The 25461-nt window shown below is 35.4% G+C and overlaps 11 protein-coding genes and 2 non-coding genes across 13 annotated transcripts; 5 read left to right on the top strand and 8 right to left on the bottom strand.

Moving 5' to 3' along the window:
• Positions 1–58: 58 nt before the first annotated feature.
• Positions 59–130, bottom strand: KAFR0Gtrna16E. Its single transcript has one exon. It is a non-coding gene; the product is annotated as a tRNA-Glu (tRNA).
• A 590-nt stretch (positions 131–720) lies between these two features.
• On the bottom strand, positions 721–1398 carry FMP52 (Fmp52p; the record flags this gene model as incomplete). The annotated part of the gene is made up of 1 exon (XM_003958392.1): positions 721–1398. One exon carries the CDS (start codon positions 1396–1398, stop codon positions 721–723), a length of 678 nt encoding a protein of 225 aa, XP_003958441.1.
• A 551-nt stretch (positions 1399–1949) lies between these two features.
• Positions 1950–2537, bottom strand: KAFR0G02740 (SRP1/TIP1 family protein; the record flags this gene model as incomplete). Its single annotated transcript, XM_003958391.1, has 1 exon — positions 1950–2537. The coding sequence occupies one exon, from the start codon at positions 2535–2537 to the stop codon at positions 1950–1952; it is 588 nt and encodes a 195-aa protein (XP_003958440.1).
• Positions 2538–6025: 3488 nt separating this feature from the next.
• Positions 6026–6877, top strand: KAFR0G02730 (uncharacterized protein; the record flags this gene model as incomplete). The annotated part of the gene is made up of 1 exon (XM_003958390.1): positions 6026–6877. One exon carries the CDS (start codon positions 6026–6028, stop codon positions 6875–6877), a length of 852 nt encoding a protein of 283 aa, XP_003958439.1.
• A 193-nt stretch (positions 6878–7070) lies between these two features.
• KAFR0G02720 (uncharacterized protein) lies at positions 7071–7799 on the top strand (the record flags this gene model as incomplete). Its single annotated transcript, XM_003958389.1, has 1 exon — positions 7071–7799. The coding sequence occupies one exon, from the start codon at positions 7071–7073 to the stop codon at positions 7797–7799; it is 729 nt and encodes a 242-aa protein (XP_003958438.1).
• Positions 7800–9543: 1744 nt separating this feature from the next.
• On the bottom strand, positions 9544–10023 carry MIX17 (Mix17p; the record flags this gene model as incomplete). Its single annotated transcript, XM_003958388.1, has 1 exon — positions 9544–10023. One exon carries the CDS (start codon positions 10021–10023, stop codon positions 9544–9546), a length of 480 nt encoding a protein of 159 aa, XP_003958437.1.
• Positions 10024–10280: 257 nt separating this feature from the next.
• On the bottom strand, positions 10281–12545 carry TOP1 (DNA topoisomerase 1; the record flags this gene model as incomplete). The annotated part of the gene is made up of 1 exon (XM_003958387.1): positions 10281–12545. One exon carries the CDS (start codon positions 12543–12545, stop codon positions 10281–10283), a length of 2265 nt encoding a protein of 754 aa, XP_003958436.1.
• Positions 12546–13599: 1054 nt separating this feature from the next.
• On the top strand, positions 13600–15741 carry CDC5 (polo kinase CDC5; the record flags this gene model as incomplete). Its single annotated transcript, XM_003958386.1, has 1 exon — positions 13600–15741. One exon carries the CDS (start codon positions 13600–13602, stop codon positions 15739–15741), a length of 2142 nt encoding a protein of 713 aa, XP_003958435.1.
• Positions 15742–16827: 1086 nt separating this feature from the next.
• KAFR0G02680 (pirin family protein) lies at positions 16828–17979 on the bottom strand (the record flags this gene model as incomplete). Its single annotated transcript, XM_003958385.1, has 1 exon — positions 16828–17979. The coding sequence occupies one exon, from the start codon at positions 17977–17979 to the stop codon at positions 16828–16830; it is 1152 nt and encodes a 383-aa protein (XP_003958434.1).
• A 578-nt stretch (positions 17980–18557) lies between these two features.
• Positions 18558–19184, top strand: YPT7 (Rab family GTPase YPT7; the record flags this gene model as incomplete). Its single annotated transcript, XM_003958384.1, has 1 exon — positions 18558–19184. The coding sequence occupies one exon, from the start codon at positions 18558–18560 to the stop codon at positions 19182–19184; it is 627 nt and encodes a 208-aa protein (XP_003958433.1).
• Positions 19185–19388: 204 nt separating this feature from the next.
• RRP6 (exosome nuclease subunit RRP6) lies at positions 19389–21596 on the bottom strand (the record flags this gene model as incomplete). The annotated part of the gene is made up of 1 exon (XM_003958383.1): positions 19389–21596. One exon carries the CDS (start codon positions 21594–21596, stop codon positions 19389–19391), a length of 2208 nt encoding a protein of 735 aa, XP_003958432.1.
• Positions 21597–22787: 1191 nt separating this feature from the next.
• Positions 22788–23753, top strand: IZH2 (PAQR-type receptor; the record flags this gene model as incomplete). The annotated part of the gene is made up of 1 exon (XM_003958382.1): positions 22788–23753. The coding sequence occupies one exon, from the start codon at positions 22788–22790 to the stop codon at positions 23751–23753; it is 966 nt and encodes a 321-aa protein (XP_003958431.1).
• Positions 23754–24332: 579 nt separating this feature from the next.
• Positions 24333–24405, bottom strand: KAFR0Gtrna15T. Its single transcript has one exon. It is a non-coding gene; the product is annotated as a tRNA-Thr (tRNA).
• Between the last annotated feature and the right edge of the window lie 1056 nt (positions 24406–25461).

The following is a 25461-nucleotide window of genomic DNA, read 5'->3' as shown; positions in this document are numbered from 1 at the left end:
AAATCTGCTAGATGTCCAAAATTGAAAACAGGAAAAAATTCAAAAAAAAAAATAAATCCTCCGATACGGGGAGTCGAACCCCGGTCTCCACGGTGAAAGCGTGATGTGATAGCCGTTACACTATATCGGATCGTAATTTATGAGATGAAATTTTTTTTTTCACCTATGATTGGCGTTATATCTGAGATACTTTGCAGGCCCTCCTGTAAGTTTAGTCACCGAATCGCTTTGGTACACAGAAGTATTTAATATTTTATACATTACGAAAAGTAGTCTTTTTTTTTTTCTTCCTCCAAAGTTAATGTTTATTGTCTAGTTCGATAAGTTTTGATATTAGTGCTGTTGAATAAAATTAGCTAATTTGTGAATAGCCTATATCTTATAAATAAAAAAGAATTCAAGTTAAATATATGGTCCATTTTTTACTTGGATAAAATACCGTTTGAATTCATAGTTGATATGTTAAATAAGCTTAGGATCATTCTTTTGCAAGCGTATAACATATATTATCTATATAATCATAAAGTTATTATTTGATATTTGTTTAGAGTTGCTGCATTTATGCCTCCCTTAATTATCATTTTAATCAAATAATCTCCTATGTTACCTAGTTAATAATGCTCTTTTTTCTAATCTGTGACCATACTTTCTCACCTATATTCCTAACCATGGCATAAATACCGTAATACGAAAATTAAAACCAATTATGAGAAATATTTATTATATTGATGCTGCAAGTTGAAGTAGTTCATCTGCCTTGACAATCTCAACCTTTTTAGCTGCTGTATTTTCTTGCAAAGCCAAATGAACTCCTACTTTTCCCACTTCCGCACCATTAATTGGATAACCAAGACTTTGGAGCCTTGTACGATAAAGTAGAGATCCAAGTTTAACAGCTAGGCCATTGCCAAAACCTTTAAGACGTTCATGTCTTTCTCCTAGTAATATACCAGGTCTCAAGATGATTGTTCTATTAAAACCAAGGTCACTGATGTCTCTTTCAATTTCACCTTTCATTTTCGTGTAAAAGAATCTAGAATCGGCATGAGCACCGTGAGCAGTAACGATAACAATGGTTGAGCAACCTTTTTCCCTAGCAGCTTTGGCCAATTCGACGTTCAAATCGTGGTCTATTTTATATTGATATCCCGTACCCCCAACAGCTCTAGTAGTAGCTAAAGCTGTAAAAAGGACATCAATATTCTCATCGAGTCCAGAAATGATGTTACTCCAGTTGGAACTATCTTTATCAACTATCGAATTTAATTTTGAATCAGACTCTTGAATTGGTGACCTCGTTATAGTGAAAACTTTTTTCAACTGAGGGGCGGCAATTGCGTATTTCAAAAAGCCACTGCCACACAAACCAGTAGCACCAAGTACTAATGCGTTAGTCATTTTAAGTTGTTGTTATTGTCTTAGGGATTGTCTCTCAATACTAAATTGTTTCAGAGAAAATAACAAGAATTATGAAAGTTCATATTCCTTTTTTTTTTGAACTTAATATCCCTTTAGTGTGGCAAAAAGAACGACGAAAAAAAACAAACGTTAGGCGGTGCACATGTAAATGCCACATCAATTCATTGTTACCCTTTTTGGTTGTAATTTCTTTAAATAAATGTTCGAAGAAAAGTTAAATGTGCTTGATTGATAGCATTCATAAGAACGGTGATTTTCCGTTCCTGGCGCCTACTTCATTGACTCGGGCAGGTTATAAGACCTAGAATAGTTTATCACGATATTATACTTTAATTGAATAAATGAGAAAACGAATAAATGGATTCTCCTTGAAATAAAATGAACTAGAAAGTGTATATACGATTATAGATTTGAATTAAAGAACGCATCTTGAAAGAAAAAAATTATGATATAACCCTTAGATTGTATAAGCGGTTCTAAAGAACTAAATGTAGACTACTGGTAAATAATATAATTCAATACATATTGACTTATAATAATAAAGCAGCAGCGGCTAAAGCACCAGCACCCATGCCGGCGGCAGCCTTAACAGCACCGTTAGCAGTTTGCTCACTGACGGCAGCGGTACTAGCCTGAATTTGACCATCATCAATTTGAGAGACAGCAGCGACAGTAGTAGCAGTAGTAGCCTTGGTAGAAGAAGCAGCAGCAGAAGAAGCAGCGGCAGAAGAGGTAGCGGCAGAAGAGGCAGCGGCAGAAGTAGCAGCGGCAGAAGAAGCACCACCTTCAGCAGAGTAGATAGATTCAATTTCTGGTAATAATCTGGAAGAGTACCAGGATAACTTGGTGATCATAGAGTCAACACCAGCGTAGTCAACATCAGCTAATAAAGTGGTGTAAGAACTGTCGGTAGCGGACATAATAGCCATAGCTAAGTTTAAGACACCAGATGGCAAGTCAGACATGGAAAGTTCACCAGAGCTGATTAAAGCCATGTATTCAGAAACGTTACTGCCCAAATCATTGATTAAAGCTTCAGCTTCAGCAGCTTGGTAAGCAGTTTGAGCATAGGCAACAGAAGTAATGGCTAATAAAGTAGCAGCGATCTTAGAGTTCATTATTGATTGGATTGGGATTGGTTGGGATAAGCGAATGTATTAGTTTTCACGGATATTTTGGAAGTTACAAAGAAAAGAAATGACATTGAGATTATTATTCTGAAACTGAAATTACCAGGCCTTATATAATGTTTTTTACCAATAGGAATAGATCCTATGAATAACTGTTGAGCCGTCTGATTGGGTAGCTTGATACAATTGTTTTTGTTGAGCATAGACAGCAGATCTTTTGAATCATGACACGCGCTGAAAACCACTTTCTGCTGCATTCAGGGTCGTGCTAAAAAAAACCAAAAAAAAACGAACCTCCACCGGATGCCTTCAACATCTGAGACGAAAAGTTACATTCTGCATGAGAACTGATGGCCCTCGAGGTGATTACATCTTGCATCCTGAATTTTGCAACATCAAATACATAATATGATGATGCTCATACATTCAAGGAGGAGTAAGACATCTTGTTATCTTTCATTCAGTGTCTATACTAGGCGAAAGGCTGTTAATCCGCTGACATTAAGTTACGAAGGTTTAGACCGATCGCTTGAAGAGCATCGTGCTGCAAAAAATGAAAATAGGAAAAAATTCCATAATGTTGTTTTAATTTGTAAACCATGATCCAATGCCTTGTAGGGTCATAGATAGCCCAATGGGTTTGCCGCATTATCTTTTTATGGTTAGAAAAAAGAGGTCAGATAGAGTCTTGAAAGGATCTGGCCACAATGACTTCCCTTTATTTCACTCCTTTCTTTGCCAAGATTTAAATTATGACTATTATCACCCGGTCCTGCCGCCATTATCGTTTCTTTGCTAGCGGTTCGTCTGCCGCCGTCCCAGTTCTAAAAATATTATTAATAGTATTCTCCTGGTACCCCGCAAATTTTCTCTCTTTTCCCTCAACAAAGGGACTTCGAGCAAATTTTGAAACAGAAAAAGATCATAGAGTCACATACTGTGAAAAAAAAATTGGCGGTAAGAGAATCAAGGTGATTAAAGAATTTCCCCTTTCGGGAAATAGGAGTTATCCATCTACTGTCTATTGGATGAAAACTGACAGAATGAATGCTTGACGGAAACAAATCTGCGAAAAAAATTCTAAAAAAAGAAACGGATTTGTATTTTCGTTGAGAAAAGAAAATTGATTGGAGGATGCATGTAATTTAACTGATGATGATGATGAAAACACTACCTGGTTGGAATGAGTCCTTCTTTTTTTAGTAATTGTTTTTTCTCTTCTTTCTTTCTGGTGAATGAACCATTGTAGAACAACCAAAATAGAATGAGAAAAAAAGCCAATTTTTTTTCCCTTTCATGGGATGATTGTGAGTTTTCCTTTATGCTTCTCAAATAGGAGAGATACGTTTTCCAGAAGGATTTCTTCTGAAGCTTCAGGATTTGCTCTCCAACTAGTTCTCATCCATCATAATATTTTCTCGACACCCTGAAATTCGTATGGAGAGATCGAGGTGATGGTGCTTTCTCAAAATATCTTCTCTTATCAAAGGGAGAAAAACGCCAGATCACATGACAATTTAAATGAGCAAATTCCGGACATGTCTTCGTTTTTTCTTGCGTATTATTCACCATTCCATTTTTAACTTTATCTTGTGTTGTAGCATAGAAGTTATGATAAAAAAAATGCATTGCAAGAAAAAAGATATTATGCTTCACTTTTTGGAAATCCCCCTTTACCGAGCAGATAGCTCAAATCCTTCTATTCAAATAGATATATCTTGACTAAACCTTATTATCAAATCGAATAAACCTGAACGAAGGAAAAAATGAAAACCTATTTTCCTAGATCGTGGGGGGCGTATCTGTAACGAGGAGAGAACGTCTTTTTTCCGATAGATAGCTGTAAATAAGCGATAGTCAGGAGTTCAATGCTTAATACGAGACAAAAGACATAGAACTCCCTCTTTTTTCAATTTACATTATCAAGAATGTTTAGGAACTTGAATTGAGAGAGAAGGAAGAACGTTGACAAAGAGAAAAGTGCAGCCAAACCGTGTTCCCAATTTGAAATAAACAGTAACAGGGATGATATATAATATGATTTTCGTATTTGACTGAAGAATAGGAATGCGCTTTCTCGTTGTTGCAGTGTAAATATACATTCTATTTCAGGACAAAGGCTAAAAAGGCCATTTTTCAATTTTTAATGTGAGGGTCCAAATAAGACAGTAATGGCTTTTCAATTATTTTAGACGGGCTTTTATTTAATTAATTCCGTAACGCCTTGGAGAGCTTTCTTTTGGAGAGCCTGCCAAAAAATTCCTTTTGGAAATATCGACGTAGAGAAGTGCTTGTTTTTGGAATGACAAGAAAAGCAATAAACTTTCTGCGACTCTTACAAAAATATCGAAGGGAAGAAGTTACTCTTTTTGAGTCCAGCCTTCTTTTGCCCTACGCTTCTTCTCTCACAATGGAAACGGAAATGGAAACGGAATGTGCTAGCCCTGACGGGAGCGAAAATGGACACGGAAGACTGAATATCCAGAAAAAAGGATGAAATTTGTCTGCGATATGAAAGACGTATACATCTTACAAAGAAAGTAGCGTGGAACCCCCCCTTTATTACAAGAGGATTACAAACCGGATCAAAGGTCAAATATGACAGCAACAAAATAGCGTGAAAATTCTTTAAGAAAAAAATCAGTAAAACCTACGTAGCTGATCTCAGCCGCGGAGGAACAATTCTGATTGCTCTGATTATTAAGCACGTTCCTTTGCCTTCTATTTTTATTCTTTTTTCTTCGAGGATTTCTCTTTTGTATAAAGAATAACTGTGGTGAACTGTGTCTGCAGAGAAAATCTTGTGTGGCTTTTAGCAGCACTCTCTGAGCGCGTATCCGGTCAGAGAATCGACGCTTTTAGCGATCATATGTCCTGAATACAACGTGCGAATAAAAGACTTTCGCTTTCATCAATCTGCTTTGCACTTCTATCTCACTAAAACCATGGAACTCTTAGGTTTGTCCTTATTTTTTTTTTTGTTTCTTTTTTCTTATACTTATTTCCTTTCCCTTCTCCTAGACACTCTCCTAGTACATCATCGTAGATCAATGGTACCCTACGGGTTTTCCATTTTTTTTTTTCACCCAAATTAGAATCTGCCAGATCAGACAAGATTTTGAAATCAAATGGGACAAAAAAATTCACTAATTCTCCCATTGAACCTTACGACGTGGGTTCATCCAACTGTTCATTGCTTCTTATCAAAATATCCTACACAATGTGGGCGTTTACTTCAGTTCATATACTTGTTTTTACATAGTCTATTCTTGAAAACAAAATTGCATTCTTCTTTCATCAACATCAAGATACCCAATATAATAAATAGGACAGAAACTCCAAAAAAACTTCTATTAAAAGTATATAGATCCAAAAACCATCAATTGTTAATTTTTAATACATTTTAAAGAGAATTTTATATCTAATACAATAAAAGATTTCCGATACTTTTGAAAGTAGAGAGATTATCTACATGAATGATTAAAAAAATCTCAAGACTTTTATTATTTCTTTTACTATACTCTTTTAGAACCATCCAAGGTTCTTCTATATTACAACAACGTGGTCCTCAACAGTGCCAAGAGATCACAAATGGTTGTCCATCATTGAACTTTGATTTCCATGCGCAAAACATCGGCTCTATCCAATACAATCTCGATATTCTATCGGTATGGTGGGTTTCCGACAGCACCTATAACATGACTATTCATGCGACTGGTGCAGAGCAGATTCCATTAAAGTACCTATACTCTCTGAAGATTATTGGTGTTGATGGACCTGAAAGCACGGTTCAACTTTACGGTAAGAATGAAAATACATACTTGATCGACAATCCTACTGACTTCACAGCCACCTTTGCTGTTTACGCTTCGGCAGACGATGACGGTAAGGTCTGGATGCCTAACTTCCAGATTCAATTTGAATATTTACAAGGTGATGCTGCCCAATACTGGGAGAGCTGGGAATGGGGTTCTTCGACTTTCGACTTGATGACCGGTTGTGACAACTATGACAATAACGGTAACTCCCAAACAGATTTCCCAGATTTCTACTGGGTTGGGGAGTGTGCAGATGCTGCAGCCTCTTCATTTGTTGCCAGCTCTACATCTACTTTAGCAAGTACTACTGTTGAGAGTAGCCAATCCTCCTTAAACCCAACCGGTAGATTAGGATTCGGTAAATCTATTAGCAGCTTACTCAGCGATGTTCCAAGTACAGCCGGAAGCAGATCATCTACTGCATTCATTTCATCGTCTTCGGTCAACAGCGGATCTATCGCTACTTTGACTAGGTCTACCACGCAAACTAGCCAATCATTCTTGAACTAGATTTGGCTGGGGTGCATCCGACAGTACTAGTTCAGGTTACTCCAGTGTTGATGCCAGTGAACGTTCTGCTTCTTCCGGATTTGTTCCATCGGGCTCTCAATCCACTTTAGCTACTAGCGTTCCTGGTTACTCCAGTGTTGATGCCAGTGAACGTTCTGCTTCTTCCCATTTCGGTCCAAGCTCTGTTTCCGGTATGTTAAGTGTAAGCAGTATGCCAAATACTGTCTCTCTACTAAGTAGAGAACTTCGTAGTCTAAGTTTGGGATCAATAGACACGTCCCACGCAAGTGAATATGCTTCCAGTAGTTCTACTAGTACTGAGGCAGCTACATCGACAGCTACTGGTACGATCAGTCACTCCGCTTTGGTTGGCACGACCTCTTCTACTGAGCCAGCTACATTGGCATCTACTGGCATGACCATTTCATCCGCTTTGGTTGGCACGACCTCTTCTACTGAGCCAGCTACATCAGCAAGATACAACGCTTTCACAAGCCATGCTAGTGTATTTATTTCCACAACAATTGGTAGATCTGATGACACAAGTCCATCCGGACCTACTTCTACTACAAGACATCATAAACCATCTACAACTCATACCACTTCTGATTCAAGAATCCAAGAAAGCGCACGTTTCTCAACTATGAGTAAGATAACTGCTTCTTTGAGCTCACATGACTTTAATATCATGATCAAAAGTCACTCGACACAATCATCAAATGGTGCAACTACTACACCTATAATAGGTTCAAACACACCAGTCCCAAGTCTGGACACCAATGTCGAATATAGTGATAGAACAAGGGCAACAACAACATTAGGTACATCTTTTGCTACCGTTTTGCAAGCAAGTGCTAATAATAATGTCGTCAATATATTTGGTACGTCCCTTTACTTCATTTTATACTCAATTCTAATGTAATTTATATAAAGGATTTTAAGTAGATAATTTAAACATTTATGTTGAATATATCACTAGTTTCCACAGTTGATATCTGAGGGTTCTTGTCAGTAACGTCTGTGACTAAGAAATATTCTGCTTAAATTTACTACATCACATATAATAAAAAGGGATAACATGCACTTCTTTGCATTTTATTCTCCTTTGTTTCGTATATGTTCTACCAAGTATGACAGTCTTAGCGAAACTTAATTTCCTTTATAAAATTCTTCTCTAAGCTTCATACTTCCAATCTGGTAGCAGTTAGCGTGAAGTTCCTGAACAGATTAAAAAAAGATTTTAAAGATCGGACACTTTTCTAGAGACTTTTCTCCCTGAGACTATTACTATGAAGAGCTGCAACTTCACCTACTTTCCTTTTTCTTGATTAGCAAATCCTTGGCAGAATAAAAAATAAGATATTTGCTGGTTACGCAATTGATGTGACAAACAGCACGATTGCTTGGTTTCTTGACAATTAGTTTAAACGTACTTCAAATAGGTCTTCTTGTTCGTTAGTTCCCTAAATTGCGAGGCTTAATATTGTTGTGATTTGTGTCTGGGAGTGCAATTGATGCTATCACTGGCTTCAAGACCCACTTGATATTTGAGCATAGTTTGGTACAAAACTTCTTCTGATAGCTTAGCTCTGTTTTCTTCTTCGTTTATTTTCTGACATCGAATAATAGTTTTGATGCTGAGGACACCAGAAACTCAATTCTAGCCGGAAATCCTTATTAGTCTTAAAATGAAAATAAATTATAGTACCGCAAAATGACATATCTCGAAGGAATTCAAGTTTCAACTTTCTTTCTATTCAATGCTTAAAAGAAGTGCAATCATTGGCTTTTGGATTTGGATGTCGATAAATGAAGCGGTGGCTCAAATTCTGCCTATTTTTTTCTGTTTCCCATTACCTTGTCCAATTGTCTATATTCGTTTTATAAAAAGTAGCTCAATTTTACTCTTAAAATATTACAAGGTATTTCAAAGTACTGGTTTTCGGATTTTATAAAGTACCGTTAGAAACAGTTTTTTTGTATATTCAAAAATTTCAAGTTGGCTGTTTCATCAAATGCTACAGCTTTTTATTTAGTCAATCCATTAATGAAATGGAAGATGGTAGTAGACCCTGTACTGTCATAAATTGATATTAGCCAGTATTTTTTAAGCAAAAATGAAAAAAAACATAAAATAGAACGGGACAACTGTTTTCATTTTAGTAAGACATGTAATGTCTGAGAAAAAGGCCCCGGGTATGAAAATTTTCTGACACTAACACTGTCGGTGATGAGGATGGAGAATTTAAGTTTCTGATGGTAATTGACAAAAAGATTGACGATTCAAATAGCAAATTCCGAGACTCACAATTATTCGGTATGGCCTTTTACCTTCAATTCAGCTTAGCATGTTCATCAAAGATATTGACGTCATACAATAGTCTATATAAAGATGTTATTGAACGTATTCTAACGAAACATTAAGATATTGAACGGCGTAGATTAGTATGTATTTTCGCAATGTTTCCTTATTATCCACTTGATTATGCTTTGCTGTGAAGCTGAGATTAGCTCAGTGCTGTAACTTTCACCGTTAGACAGGATTATGTTTAGCATTAATTAGATTTTTTAGTAACTGTATAGTAATTGTAGCTAATTTCTCCAAGATTTTGTAAAGCGTAGCTCCTGAAATATTTTGTGTCTTGAAATGATAACTCTCAGAACCCCTAATAGTGTCGAGCTGCTTCCTGGCAAGCTTTCAGCTGTTGCAGATAATATTCACAAGGTTGGTAATTACCATCGGTGCTGTCTAAACAACGAGTAAAATTTAAGGCGGCAGAATCGCACATGCTACCTTTCGAATACTCTTGGCGGCTTGTAGATGCTTCGAAAGGATCCATTTCTTTTTCGGGAGGCTCATTGGTCGAACTACCTGAAAAGAAACCTGCAATCCCTGAGCTAAGCGTGTGACCGATGGTGCTCCCGACAGCTACACCTGCCGCAGTCGACAGCATTCCGTAAAATAGACCTGGTTGTTGTGCATTTTGTGGTTTCTGGGATTGTGCTGTTTTTGATTTGGATAATGTTTGTGTCAATGGAGCAGCTAAAGTTGAAGTAGCCCTTTTTTGTGTCGGCCTACCACCTTCTCTACCAACGGGCGTCGTACCTCTGTGGGTAGGCCTTGAACCTCCTCTTGATCGAGCCATTGAAAAGTCCCTTTCTATAGAACTTCAAACTACTACGTTAGGGCTTTATTGAGAAGGCTCTCTAAATCTGTCACCTCGACGACTTCTCTGCTTATATATCGTGATCTACACGCCTTTCTTTTTTTGCATTTGATTCTTCTGACGTTTCCGATAGTCGCGTTTGTCACATATGATCAATCAAAAGTTACTATTTATCCAATGATTTATACCTTATATACAAATTTGCATACAAGCAGGAATATGCTTAGAGAGATTGGTCAGAATCTCCACTCCTCATCGACTGACTCAATAGCCCATTTGAATTTATCTCTTAGCGCCTTGGTAAATATCTTCTCTATTGGAACATTATATTTTTTACAAAATACAACTGAAAGTCTCGGATCAATATAGTTGACCTTTGATGTACCCAATGAGACTTCCGAGTTTTCCTCTTTGTCTTTTAATTGGATGGAACTGATTTGAATTCTTTGTTCCAATTTTTCTATTTGTGTTTTGATTTTCTCAACAGTATTAAGACTTGGTTTTAATTCGATTGTCCCACCCTTCAATTCCTTTTCGTATTGCAACTTCAAATCGTTAACTTTATCCAACCATTCCGTCAAGACCTTTTCTTCCAAGAGTTCTTCATTTTCGAATTTCTTTTTGTCGTTTTCTCGTACAAACTTTTTTCTGTACCTATCGTTTTCCTTTTCAATAATTTTTTTATGGATCTCTTCCTCTTCTTCTTTGGTTAAATCCTCAATTTCTTTGAAATATTTTGGCTCCTTTTCAAAAATCGTAGGTTCCATTTGTAAAATCGCTTTCTTTAATCTTATCTTTTGCCAAATTAATTCTTTTATTTTCATATTTGCCCTTTCTACAGATAATGCATGGCCCTTTGTGACCGTTCTTTGATGGTTACATAATATTGCAACAGTTCTGTTTGCTGCGTTATACTTCAGTAATTTTTCTGCCACACTACCTTTATTTGGAATCAAATCAAGTTGATCTTGCATAGTCTTGGATGCGTTATAAGTACGAAACACTTTTGCAGTCAACCCAGGCATATAGTTTTGCAAATATTTATTTAAAATGGATGGGTCTAAGCGGTCGAACAATTGATGGCCCGGTTGTTTTGGTGGTCTTTTGAAAATTGCCAAATTCTTGAAAACTTGTTTATCAACTTCTACTTCTTGGTAAAATCTAATTGAATCTTTACCTAAAAAATCAAAAATTACTGTGTTTGGTGGTTTCAAAGTAACGTGCTCATATCTTAATGAACAGCAACCAACAGTATCAGCTTCATCTTCGGACTTTTCGCCACCTGCTCTTAATGCAAAAACGTCAATAAGATAAATTGCAACTGCTTTTTGACGTTCTAGCATGACTTTACTTTTAAGATTTTTTCTATAATCTTTTCTTATCGCATCAATGTGAGATTTGAGCTGTCTGGCCTTTTCGAATTTTTTATAATCAGATTGTCCCTTCAAGGAAGAATTGGCTGCTAATCTGACATATTTGAATGAATTAAAAATATTTTCTCTCCACATTGCTAACCATTGAACAGTATTATCATGTCTAATTTCACCCCATCTATGACCTTCAGGAGGAGGAGGAATTGGAGCGTTTTTGCTCAAATTCAGTACGATATCTTCCGCATGAACTCTTCTTTTTAATTTACCTGTCTTTGGATGTGCACCACGGCCTCTAAAAAGATCAGGAGGTTCTACCCTGAAATTACCTACTTGTTCTTTCCTACCATCCAATTCACAAAATTTGAATGGTTCCTCAAATTTTTCCTTTTCTAACCTCAATTGTTTTCTTTCCTGTGCAGATAACTGCTTCTTTTGGTCCTTTTGTAATTGGAAAAAAGCATGAATCTTACTAAAATCGCATTTTTCGAAATCTTTAATTTCCACATTATTTAATGTTCCTCCAGTTTCTTTAAGAACTTGTAAAAAATCATTAAAGAAATTTTTTTGGAAAACAGGATTTTTACCATGATCAGTTTCTAGAAGAGCAGCATAAAAACCAGCCACTTCTTCGGCATCTAGTGGTAAATCTACAGGTTTACCATCATAATAAAGTTTAATATGTGCCGGTAATGGATTATAATCTGGTGGGAAAAGGACACCATTATGAATTAAAGAATGCCATTTGATTGTGTCGTCATCATCATTCTGTCCTTCCCACCATTTATATTCGTTATCTTCATCTTCCTCCTCTTCTTCTTCTTCTCCTTTTAGGTCTTCTTTCAATTCATCTTTCTTCATAGATTTTCTTTTCTTATTAGAATTTTTAAGAGCAGCATTTTTATTGTCTTCTTCTTCCTTAATCTTTTTCAGTTTTCTCTTTTTATGTTGTCTTGCCAACACATCATCACTATCATAATCTGTCTCATTCTTTACAGATGTTTGTTCTGAGGATTCCGGACTTTGATTCTTAATTAAAGCTGTTTGGGAGAGTGGAATATCATCCTCATCGCTTGAAAGTTGACTCCTATTGTTGCTAGTGCTACTGCTACTGCTAGTACTTCTGGTCATAATTGATACATGAAAAGATAGTAGTGATTATATGAATAATTGTTTTACCGTTTACCGGAAGGCGTCCTCAAATTTCCAATGAAAGTAGTAAAATTTATCGAGTTATGAAAATGGTGGTAATAACGTCTTATGCTTACTTTCTTTTCTTTTCAGGCTTATTTTCTCTTAACTACATTATATTGCAACCTTCTTCACGCGAATCCTCTTTCAACCTCAAGAAAAACAAAAAAAAAAAAAAAAAGAAAAAAAAAAAAATAACCGGGCCATTCCAGCCCTAACCGATTTACGACCCTTTTACGTGCAGTTTCGAGTGAGCCCTCATTAGATTCCGACCAGATCTGGGAAACCCTAGAGTTTGTGTTTACGTATTTCCAGAACAGGTATGCTGCTGCCGTTTTAGGAAGAAGTGTCAATAATAAAAACAACAAAAAAACATGTTCTTCTTTTTTTCCATGTTTTCTTTATTTGGTAAATGTCAGTTTTAAGTAAAACTACAACAAATATGAAACCGTTCAAATATATATACATATAGGATATCATTTCGATTTACAATCTAATACTATCTTTGTAATCATCGTAAAAATAAAATTAATACAGGATTTATAAAAATCCATACTATAAATTATTGGAAATCTATCTAAGTCCTCAATTCCAGTACTCTTTCCATTCCCTATTACATTAGTTTTCTTCATCGAAGCTCATCGAAACCTTGTAAATAGCGCTTAAAAGTTCAATTGAATATCATTTATTTGCATCTAAATTTACTTCTTACTCATTTCGATTCACTTCCCACTCTATTAGGTGTCAATTTTTTTTTTTGGTTTTTTGTCTCCCAACCATTTATTATCACCAACTAATTCATACATCTTCTGCCACAAAGATTGAAAAAAACTCTGTTGTCAGAAAAGAGAAATAAGAATATTTAACCACAACCTCAAGGTATAGAAAGGACGTTTCTTGTATAGAAGGGCCCTTTTGTCATTTGGAAAATACAAGAGGAAAAAAATTTGTTTCAAAACTGTTAATATTATAGTCAGAACATCAGAATTTATCAATGTCTTTGGCTCCTTTAAAAACAGTAAATGAGAAACAGCTAAATACCCGTTCAAATGTTGTGCACACTCCAATTAAGTCTAATAATAATAATAATAATAATGATAGCAATAACAATAATTACATAGGGAACAAAGAAAATATTGTTATACAAACAAATAGTAACAACAAGAGAACCGACTATCATCATAGACACGATCAGCCTCCTCAGAAGAAGAAAAAAGAAAAATTATCGTCATTGTGTAAGACACCGCCATCTCTAATTAAAACAAGAGGAAGAGATTATCATAGAGGACATTTCCTTGGTGAAGGTGGGTTTGCACGTTGTTTCCAAATTAGAGATGATTCTGGTAAAATTTTTGCAGCAAAGACCGTTGCTAAAATCTCAATTAAATCAGAGAAGACGAGAAAAAAATTGTTATCTGAAATTCAAATTCATAAATCAATGAAACACGTTAACATCGTCCAATTCATAGATTGTTTTGAAGATGATACTAATGTATATATTCTTTTAGAAATTTGTCCAAACGGTTCTTTGATGGATCTATTGAAAAAAAGAAAAAGTTTAACTGAGCCAGAGGTTAGATTCTTTACAACACAAATATGTGGTGCAATTAAATATATGCATTCAAGAAAAGTTATTCATAGAGATTTAAAATTAGGTAATATTTTCTTTGACAGAAAATATAATCTTAAAATTGGTGATTTTGGTTTGGCTGCTACTCTTGCCAATGATAGAGAACGTAAATATACAGTCTGTGGTACGCCAAATTATATTGCGCCAGAAGTCTTAATGGGCAAACATTCGGGTCATTCATATGAAGTGGATATTTGGTCTATAGGTGTAATGATTTATGCTTTGATAATAGGTAGACCACCTTTCCAATCGAAAGATGTTAACACAATTTATGAAAGAATTAAATGTAGAGACTTTTCATTCCCAAAGGATAAGTTAATATCAAGTGAAGCAAAAATTTTAATCCAGGATATTTTATCGTTAGACCCTTTAGAAAGACCATCGGTTAATGAAATCATGGATTATATATGGTTTAGAGGTTGTTTTCCACCTTCTACAAAAGAGAGTGTAATGGTAGAGGTTCCAAATTATGAAAATGAAATTTCAATGGCTGAATCTTTAATCAACTTCGAGAATTGTATGGAAAAAAGCGGCATGTTGGATCGTAATATGAATAAAGAACCACTACCCATTGAAAAATATTATACAACAACCACAACCAGTTCAAGTTCCTCAAATTCTGTTTTACCGCATTCTTTATCCCCTGGTGGGACCAAGAACAAATATAAGGAAGTTATTGATCTTGATGCACAAAGAAAATTAAATGAATTAGCGCGTCAAGCAAGAATACGTAGAGCGCAACGGGAAACAATTAAGAAAAGCTTAATACCAACTTCAACAAATACTATTAAATCAGAAATCTCATTAAGAATTTTGGCCAGTGAATGTAATTTGACTCTAAACGGTATACTAGAAGCAGAAGCACAAAAGAAAATGGGTGGTTTACCACAATCACGACTACCGAAGGTGAAACACCCCATGATCGTCACTAAATGGGTTGACTATTCTAACAAGCATGGTTTTTCATATCAATTGTCAACTGATGATATCGGAGTTCTTTTCAATAATGGTTGTACTGTATTAAGATTAGCAGATGCTGAAGAATTTTGGTATATAAGTTATGATAATAGGGAGGGTTGGATTGCAAGTCATTATCTACTGGATGAAAGACCAAAGGAATTAAATAGATACCTAGAAGTTGTTGATTTTTTCTCCAAATATATGAGAGCAAATTTGAGTAGAGTTTCAACGTTTGGAAGAGAAGAGCATCATAAAGACGATGTCTTCTTGAGAAGATACACAAGATTTAAACAATTTGTAATGTTTGAATTAAGTGACGGTACTTTCCAGTTCAATTTCAAGGATCATCACAAATTGGCAATTTCTGAGAGCGGTAAATTGGTCACATATATTTCGCCATCGCACGAAAGCTTTACTTATCCATTAGTTGAAGTTTTAAAACTTGGCAGCATTCCAAATTATCCTGAAAGTAACTTTATTGAAAAATTAGCCTTGGTAAAAGAAGGCTTGAAACAAAAATCAATGATTGTCAGAGTTGACCAGTAAGGGGAAAGTGAACAAAAAAAAATCTGTGATATTATTAGAAATAATGCATGTAGTAGATTAAGCTTTTTTCATATTCAAAATTTCAGTTTATATACTTCGTAATATCACTCTTGTGTTCATTCTTATATTTCATCATTTAATTGGACAAGAATACCATTGAGGTTCGCAAGATAATGACAACGTGATACTGTCATTAAGCTACACTATTAATTAATAAACGGAAGATATCTAGCAAAAACTCCAAAAATGGATGCAACAATCGTGGATAGCTTGTTTGATAAAACGGTTGCGGAAGATATCAAAATTGGAACCGTCAATTTGAACTAGCAACCTTTCAAAAAGTAAGACTTATTTTTCACTGAAAAAGCGTCCAATCTAAAGCTTTCACAACAAGTGAAAAATATAATATGCAAAGCGTAACTAATACTACATATCAAAGAGCTAAAATATCTCCATTACAGATATAAATATTCAGCCCTGGTTCCGAAAATTGACAAAAGGTTGTTTTTTTGCAGATAAACACATTTTCATCGACGAGCCTACCGACATAAGAGATCTGTTAGAGACCATGATTAACTCTAAGAATAAAAAAGTGAGGGAAATGAAATTTCACTCATTATATAGCAGCAACTTCTGGTTTTCATAAGCTACATCTGATATACATATATATTGAAGCCAGACCGATAACTCGGAACTAAATCACCATAATCTAAACCAAGTTGGAGATTGAAAATTCGGTAGAAAAATATCTTATTATTTCAAAAAATGCTCCCGAAACGGCGTTCAAAAATCTTCTTGATGCAATTTGAAAAGCTTAGTAAATCGTAACAGCCCAAAAACTGCATTTCTCGTGTGATTCAGAAATAAATAAAAGCACCGACTATAGCCGCAAAATGGTAAGGAATCATCTTCATGCATAAATTATGATGTGCATGAAGTGATCTTGCTAGAAGATTGCTGCCCCAACGTTAATAAGCCTTTTAAAAACACTTTAATCTTATACCGATATGTAAGTTTTACGTCATAATACTAGAAGCTAATGATGTGCCGGTTAAAATTCATGTATACTATTCAATGCCCCTGTTATTAGGTTCTTAGCTCTCTAGCTTCTGCTTCTTTTATTCCTTTACGAATATTGGATTCCCAGTTTTCGGCTCTTTCAAACCCATTACGATAAGATTCAAAATCATCGAAAACTTGCATTAACTTTTGCTTATCAGTCTCGACAAAGGGGCCTTGCTGCACAACCGGTTGGTTCAAAATCTCACCACCAACTAATACAAATTCGGAATCATCTGTTGCAAACTGGCCTTCAATGGATTCGCCATCTACATCGAAGAAAATTGCTGTGTTCTCTTTAAAAATTTTTTCATTGATTAATACTGCACCTTTAATAACGTACAAAAAAACATTAAAATCTTTTGGAAATTCTTGAATAAAAGGCGTACCCGCCTTTATTGTAACAAAGTGATATAAATGAACCGGAGTATAAGCTAAATCATTTAAAGATTCAACGTCATACGATTTACCGCTTATAACATAGACCTTTAAATTTTCATAGGGCATTGCAATTGGAATATCAGCTGCTCTGAGGTTTCTATATCTTGGCTCTATAGTCTTAAGGTCTTGGGGTAAGTCAACCCAAAGTTGCAAGCCTCTGCATGACCCACCATTTTCCATAGTGACAGGAATTTCAGAATGAACTATACCCCTGCCTGCAGTCATAAATTGCAAGTCTCCAGGGGAGAGAATTCCGTTTAAACCGGTAAAATCTTCATGGGCAATCATACCACTCAAGACGTAAGTGATAGTTTCTTGTCCATGATGTGGATGGTCTGGGAAACCAGCAGGCGGTGTGACATCAAAATCGTCCAGCATTAAAAATGGGGCAAACCTTCTTTGTTCGTGGGAGCCAATCGATCTTTTAACTCTAGCTCCATCACCCTCAAAGGTTTCATTTGGGATGAAATGATTAATGATTGAACGTTGATGAATTATCCTGCTCATTTCATCCTCTTGTTTCTCTTCATTAAAATTGTTCTGACGAAAGTCCTCCAAACCCCATTTAATTCTCCTTGGTTCTAATACGATCTTTTGGAACACAAAACAGGCTAACAAACCAATAACACCAAATATAGTATATTTTGCATTGTATACGTTCTGGTTAGCCCTTCTCTTATTTGCCCTGGTGTTGGGGTTTTTCCTTATACTAGTATTTTCGGTAGCAGGCGATGACATTATTACTCAAGTATACGCTGCTAGTGTAAGAAATTTATTCACAAATTTATATGATTGTTATCTCAATTCAATGAATGACATTCTTTTATCTTTTTCGATGTACATTTTCTTCCAATAGATTTTATTCATACGGAGAAATTTTCGACGATGCTGGTTTGATCAAAAAATAAATCTTGAGGAAATGATCCACTCACTATTCATGGTGGTTTTATCAAAGCATGAAACTTACTGCCACATTGACTAGATATATGCACGAATTTTTATGTACTCTATCGGATGGGCCTCAATGTAATTCAGTCTGATAGAGGATACACTTTATGTATTCCAATGTGGTACCGGGTAACTCGCTTACTCTTACTTTTAGTTGAATGTTTTTCTGGTTTATAAAAGGGTGTTTGTTAAACCAAATGCATGTCAGAAGACAATCTCAGTGCAAGTGAAGTCAAATTGCTAATTGGTACTGTGAATGCAAAAGGCGTTTCTCTAACTATAGTAATAATCGTGTTAATTTCAGTCAGCTTCATTTGAATAAATTTTGGTGAATACAACAATTTGCAAAAGATAAACATAGTAAGAACATGTCTTCTAAAAAAAAAACTATTCTAAAGGTTATTATCCTTGGTGATTCAGGTGTGGGAAAGACGTCGCTAATGCATCGCTATGTGAACGACAAATATTCGCAACAATATAAGGCTACTATAGGTGCAGATTTTTTGACGAAAGAGATTAATGTAGATGGTGATAGAACAGCCACAATGCAAGTTTGGGATACAGCAGGCCAAGAGCGTTTCCAATCTTTAGGCGTTGCATTTTACAGAGGTGCCGATTGTTGTGTTCTCGTCTATGACGTTACTAATACAAAATCTTTTGAGAATATTAAATCTTGGAGAGATGAGTTTTTAGTTCATGCTAATGTATCCTCTCCAGAATCATTCCCATTTGTTATATTAGGGAACAAAATCGACATAGAAGAAACCAAAAAGGTTATTAGTGTCAAATCTGCTCAAGATCTAGCGAAATCCTTGGGAAATATCCCTCTGTTTTTAACAAGTGCCAAATCATCCATCAATGTGGATCCTGCGTTCGAAGAAATTGCTCGTAGTGCTCTGCAACAAAACCAGAATGATGCAGACGCATTCGAAGAAGATTTCAATGATGCTATAAATATTCAGTTGGATGGTGAGGCCGACTCCTGTGCCTGTTGAACATGTATTGTTTCTATTTCTTTATTCATATAGCACTCCTTTCATATATATATATTATTTTCGGGACGACAGCATTCTACAGATAAAAAGAATAATTTATAGCTGGCATATGCTATGGTACAGATCAGATAATCCTTATATTTGTATTTATATAAGTTACGTACTCTAGAGGAATAGAACTAGTCATCATTTGATTCGGCTTCATCATTTATAAGAGAGATTTCTGCCTCTCGTGCCAGATTTTCTTTTTCTAGCTGCTTTTGGACCCTCATTACTGGCAGCAAATGGATCAAACTGTCTTTTCTTTGATTCTCTCTTCTTTCTTTGTTTGTCACCTTTCAAAATCTTTTCACTTTTTGAATAGTCTATAAAATCTATTTTTTCATTTTCTTCTAGTTTAGTCTTATTGGGTTGCCTGTTCACCTTCTTTAGCACAACAACTTCATCAAGGTCTATCTCAGGCTTAGCTGGTATGCTATCAGCAATAATGGTTTTTTTTACTTCTTCAACATCGTCTTTTTGCAATTGGGGCGGTTCTTTGTGAACCGGCAGTTCATATCTAACGTTTGTTAATTCGTTTACCTGCTTCGTATATGTGTTGAAGCGGCTAACTAATTGCTGCTGTTTCACACTATGCTTTTCACCATTTTTATATTCAATAATATCTAGCTTCTTTGAAAGACTACCAAAATAGTTTGATCTGGCAAAAGATTTAGATTGCTGCTGATCATTGTTACATGTACCAAGCTTTTCAGCAATCTGAATGAATACGGAAGCTGTTTCTTTTATTTGAGAAACTGTCATCTTATCTGTGCTTCTGTAGGACTCCCTCGTGTGATTATCTGCAACAAATTGCAGCTGCCTATTCTGATCCTTAGCACGAGTTAAAGCATTTTTTATCAAGTTTGCTATAATTTTGGAATTAGATCTCACATAATCCGTTACTACCTGGCTGGCTGAAATGACTCCAGCGGGGTCAGTTGGTGTATAGGCAACCAAAGTGACCATTAATTGGTTTGGCATAATGTATCTTGGCGACTCGTCATCTCTTCTTGCAATCATATCTCTCCATTCGAATAAGCCTTTCAATAGATCTTCCCTTTCTGAAGGAATATTATATTGAAACATTAATGTTCTCCAAGGATCCTCCTTTTCCAAAGCAGAATAAACATTTGGAGAAGGAACTCTCGGTCTGAACTTGGAATATTCGAACCTTCTTTTGGCGACATTTCTAGATTCGTTCAAAACACCAACAAGCTTGTTGGTTTCCACTAACCTATTCCTTAGCTGGTCGTAAATATTTAATAGAAAATGTGTATCGGCTCTAGCATATGCTGTCATGGCCTTCGAAAGTGGTCTTACTCTCCAATCTGCTAGCTGATATTTTTTTGAAGTCTTGAAGTTGGCAAATTCTTCTAGTAAATATGCCAAACTATGTCTAGGAAATCCGAGTGCTCTAGAAGCATGAAAAGTGTCAAACAAACTTACTATGTAAAGTCCTAAATCTCTTTGTAGCCATATAATATCCATGAAAGCACCATGTAAGACTTTGACAACTGAGGGGTCGGTAAATACTTCATTCAAGACCTTTAAATCGTTACGAAGAGCAATGGTGTCAACAAGATAATCAGTTTCTCTTGTGCTAATCTGCATCAGACAAACTATACCATAATATGTCCTATAGTCATGATGTTCTAAATCGATTGCTATTTCAGTATATTTTTTAATATCATTCAACATGTGGTTCAAGGATTCGACGTTGTCGACCCACACTCCCTCTGTTTCTGACCAGGATTTTGAAGGAATTGGTTCTCTCACCTGTAAAATAGAATCATTATATGGCTGATTATCAATTTCATATTCGTATGGATGGGCATAATGCTCTGGAACATTCTCATCCGAGTTTATCAACTTCGTACTTTCATCGATTGTCTTTAATGCATTGGGCTTTTCCTTTAGCAATGGAATGAAAGGGTGCGATTCACTATTATCAATAGGTGGAACAAATTTAAGCTGTGGTTTATTAATACGCTTTTGGGGAATATTTTCTGTTGTTGTGGCGTTCTCAAAGTACTCAAATGGTGGATTAGTAGGCTTTTTCTTTGCGCCTGTTTTCAAGATATCTAATGAACGATCTGATTTCTCAAATAAATTATCAACAATGTTGCTCAAACTCTTCCAAGACTCCGTGAGTTCCTCTTTCCCTTCATCTAATGTCTCATAATTTTCATCGATAGACAAAATAATGCTATTGACCATATCATTGAGCTCATCTGTTACTTCATTAATCGAATGGGATACCTCTGAATCCAAACTGCGATAAAAGTCTACATCCTGAGCAGCTAATGTAGAGGAAGCCCTAACCGTATTGACTACGTCTGACAGTAGCTTTTTTTGCTCCTCTAGTAACATATTGAGATCTCTTCTTCTTTGGCTTAGCTCTTGTGTATCTCATCGAAAATATTCTTACAGCTACCAAAAAATATTGGAAAATTTTTCGCCTTTAGAGAGTGCGGCTACAGCAAGAAACGGTCGCAAAAATATTCTGGTACAGTACACCATCTCAAGCAATTTATGAACCTACATCAAAAGCCACATTGCACACATATTTTTCATTCATAGAGCTGTCTTCTATTACATTATTTATTTACAGCTAATGATTGATATGTTCTTAGAAAAAAAGAATGGCACAGATAGTAACACAAATAATCATAGGCCCTTTGGTTCCAAAGTACTTCTTTAATTATATATAACGACATATGAGTTGACAAAAGCAGCCAGTTTATCATAATATAGCAAAAAAAGCTATGTTTCATTTATATCTCATATTTTTAGCGCGTGATCTTTTAAATTTTTTTCATAATGATTTTTCTTTGATAAAAATGAAAATTGTACACGCATCCGAAATACAGAAATGTTAGATTTTATTTGGAGATTTTTCCAAAACAATTTTTTATTAAAGATTGATTTAAACTATGTAAGAGAGGGCCATCGAAAACGGTAACTTCTGGAACTTACGTTTTATTATCGTTCAACATTGCATTGTGATTTAGGAGTTTTAACTGTGGCGCTGAAAACTTCGTAATTGAGAATAACTCTCTTGATCCAAGAATCCTGTCTTAAAGGCGGAGAATATTATGTAACCAAAAATATTAACAAGTGGGGAACGGAACATTGCCATTAATGTATTTCTTCAAGGATTATCTTCAGTAGTAACGGCACCGTATGTTCTGAATATACTGATCATATTAGCACTCTACAACTGCAGAGTTTTCCGCACCATATCGGCGCTAATACTATTTCACCGAATACGGTTATATATCCAGTCAAACCAAGTTGAACGTTCAAGATAAATTGTTCTTGAAGTAAAAGTCACATTAAGTAGATTGTACTACGGTTTTAATTATCGAGGTCCCGATATACATCTAAAATCGTTGAGTTTTCTTGTTGATTATTTGATCAGTATAGTTTCGGCTTCAGTATAAATTAGTGCCCGAATTTACTGAAGTCAATCAGAAATGCAAAAATTATATATAAGTTCGATGTACTAACAGTATGTAGGTACGCATACTTTACAAAATAACCTAGAAGAAGTTAGAGGAGATGATTTCGAGTCGTCCAAAAAGATCGACAAGAAAGGTTACTATTGATACAGCTTTTCAAGATGTCGTTGAACAGAATAAAGGAGAGACAATCAGAAGTCTCGAAAAAATTATCCAATTATACAATTGGAATGAGATTCCTGATTGGCAAAAGGACAATGAACATATTATTAGCGGCTATGTGAAAGAGACTAATAGTTTTTTCTCATGCATTGAAAGCCTTTTCTATCTTCATAACGAATCGGTTAATGTTTATTCTCACTTAATTCCAGCAGTATGCTTTCTAATGACTTCGCTACTGAACAAAACCATTGTACCGAAGTTTAGGACTACGACGGTGCTAGATTATTTATATATTGATTTGTTTTTCTTAGGTGCATTTACTTGCCTAATATTGAGCAGCACTTTCCATTGTTTTAAAAGTCACTCTCTAAGGATTGCAACATTTGGAAACAAACTGGATTATCTGGGGATAGTCGTTCTGATCAGTACTTCGATGATAAGTCTTCTATACTACGGATTTTATGATACACCCAGTCTATTTTATGTCTTTGCATTTATTACTCTCTCTTTTGGGCTAGCCTGCGCTACTGTCTCATTGAAGGATAAATTCCGCTCAAGAGAATGTAGGGCGTATAGGGCGACCTTGTTTGTTTGCTTTGGTTTGTCAGCAGTGCTTCCGGTCATATGTGGACTATATCATTATGGGTTTTACAATACTTGGCATAGAATTCAATTAAAATGGGTTTTACTGGAAGGAGTTTTTTATATCTTTGGTGCATTTTTATATGGTATAAGGTTCCCAGAAAAGTATACGCCAGGTAAATATGATATATGGGGACATTCCCATCAGTTATTCCATATTCTAGTTGTCATTGCTGCTCTTTGTCATTTTAAGGCACTGATGTGTAGCTACGAGCATGTTCACATGTTTGTTATTCCATCAATGCTAAACATATTACGTTAGCCAAGCAATTACACGTATTGGTTGATAAGACATTCGTATCCTCGAAGAAGGCCAGAACAGGGTAGCATCTTGACTGTAAAAGTAGTTTTCTCTAATCAAAGAGCACTATGTAACTGTGCTTGATTGGCTAAAAGAGGTTTTTTACTCACCATGGAATAACTAGATATAAATAACAATATATAAAACAGTCGCCTACGTAATTTAATGGAAAAAAAATATTTGAATATTGCATGTCAAATTATGCCATAGATTTTCTTACTTCTTACGCCTTTTTCCTTATGGGCGGCAGCTATAGAAATTTTTCGAAGCCGATCATCTGATGTACATGCCTCAGCTGAGCTCCCAGATTAGACTCTCTTTAGTTTTCACGCAGGACTGGTTTTTCTAAAATAGGCATCAGAATAGGGCATCCGATTGGAGGTTCACGGTTAATAATTCAGCAATATAAACAAACCTTCAAACGATCGGTGCAGCTTCCCTTCAGTTATGATGGATTTATGTAGGAAATAAAACGCCATCACAAAAAGATGATTTCGTGTCGGTAAAAATACACCTTCTGTGGGGGCGGGGAAAAAGGAATGCTTCCAACCAGAGTCGAACTGATGATCTCCACATTACTAGTGTGGCGCCTTACCAACTTGGCCATAGAAGCAGTATTATTTGTAGCAAGTTTAATAATAAACAAGACAGAAAATACAGACGAAATATAATGCTTGCGTACATTCTAATTCAGGAACAGGATCGTAGAAACGGATCTGATCGTGTAAGTATAGTTAAAAGCGTACCAAAAGCTTGCTTCTTTCAATATATAAATGCTGGGAATAGTATTATACTGACATTTCAATGTTTTGATGGTTAGAATGGCAAATTTAGAAGGTTCCAGAAGAAATGAACAATAAACCTGGTGTGATAAACACGGCTATATATTCTAATGAAACAAATATGCGAGACAAATACGACTACATATTGTCATGCAACAGATATGGTACAACAACTATGACAGAGTATTTACTTACAAATCTAGAACGTGGCTATTGTTATAAGTCAAAATGTTTTGGAAAAAGTATAATTACTCAGGTGAACACAAAGTTTGATCAAAGTTTGTCTCACTGCATATTATTCTAGTTAAAATTTTAGTTTGAAAATGTTTGGTCCCAAAGAGCAGAAATAATAACGAAATATTAATCCACCCAAAAAAATTTTACCTTTCTCGAAAACGATAATCGATACAATATGATTTTCACGTACTTTCAAGAACACTTCAAAATTTCCTGGATATAATATATGAATTCAAATTTGAGCATTATAAGTATTTTGAACCGAAAGCCTTATATACACTTGACATCTTATTACTCTATAAATAAAATATTGATAGATCTACATAGGCTTTTTCATAAATCATCATGTGCCCGAAAAAGAGATGCCGTTTTGGAACAGTTATGGACGGCTCCATAGAGACATAAGAATAAAAAATCGTAGTATGTTAAATCACCAAAATAATCCTTACACGATATGTATAATAAACGCATCTTCCCCATTGAGATACGGAGCGGAATTCTAAGCGTGCTTCCAAGTCATAACTGACTGTCGCAACTATTCACGGCAATAAACTTACATAGAAAAGGTTTTTTCAAAGTATGACCATAAATGATGATATTTGGGGTAAAATATAATTAGTGACACCTTGTTTATAATCGGTAGGATACTT

The sequence above is a fragment of the Kazachstania africana genome, chromosome 7, assembly GCF_000304475.1.
Source record: "Kazachstania africana CBS 2517 chromosome 7, complete genome".
NCBI lineage: Eukaryota > Fungi > Ascomycota > Saccharomycetes > Saccharomycetales > Saccharomycetaceae > Kazachstania > Kazachstania africana.
This window is presented reverse-complemented; position numbering and strand designations above follow the sequence as displayed.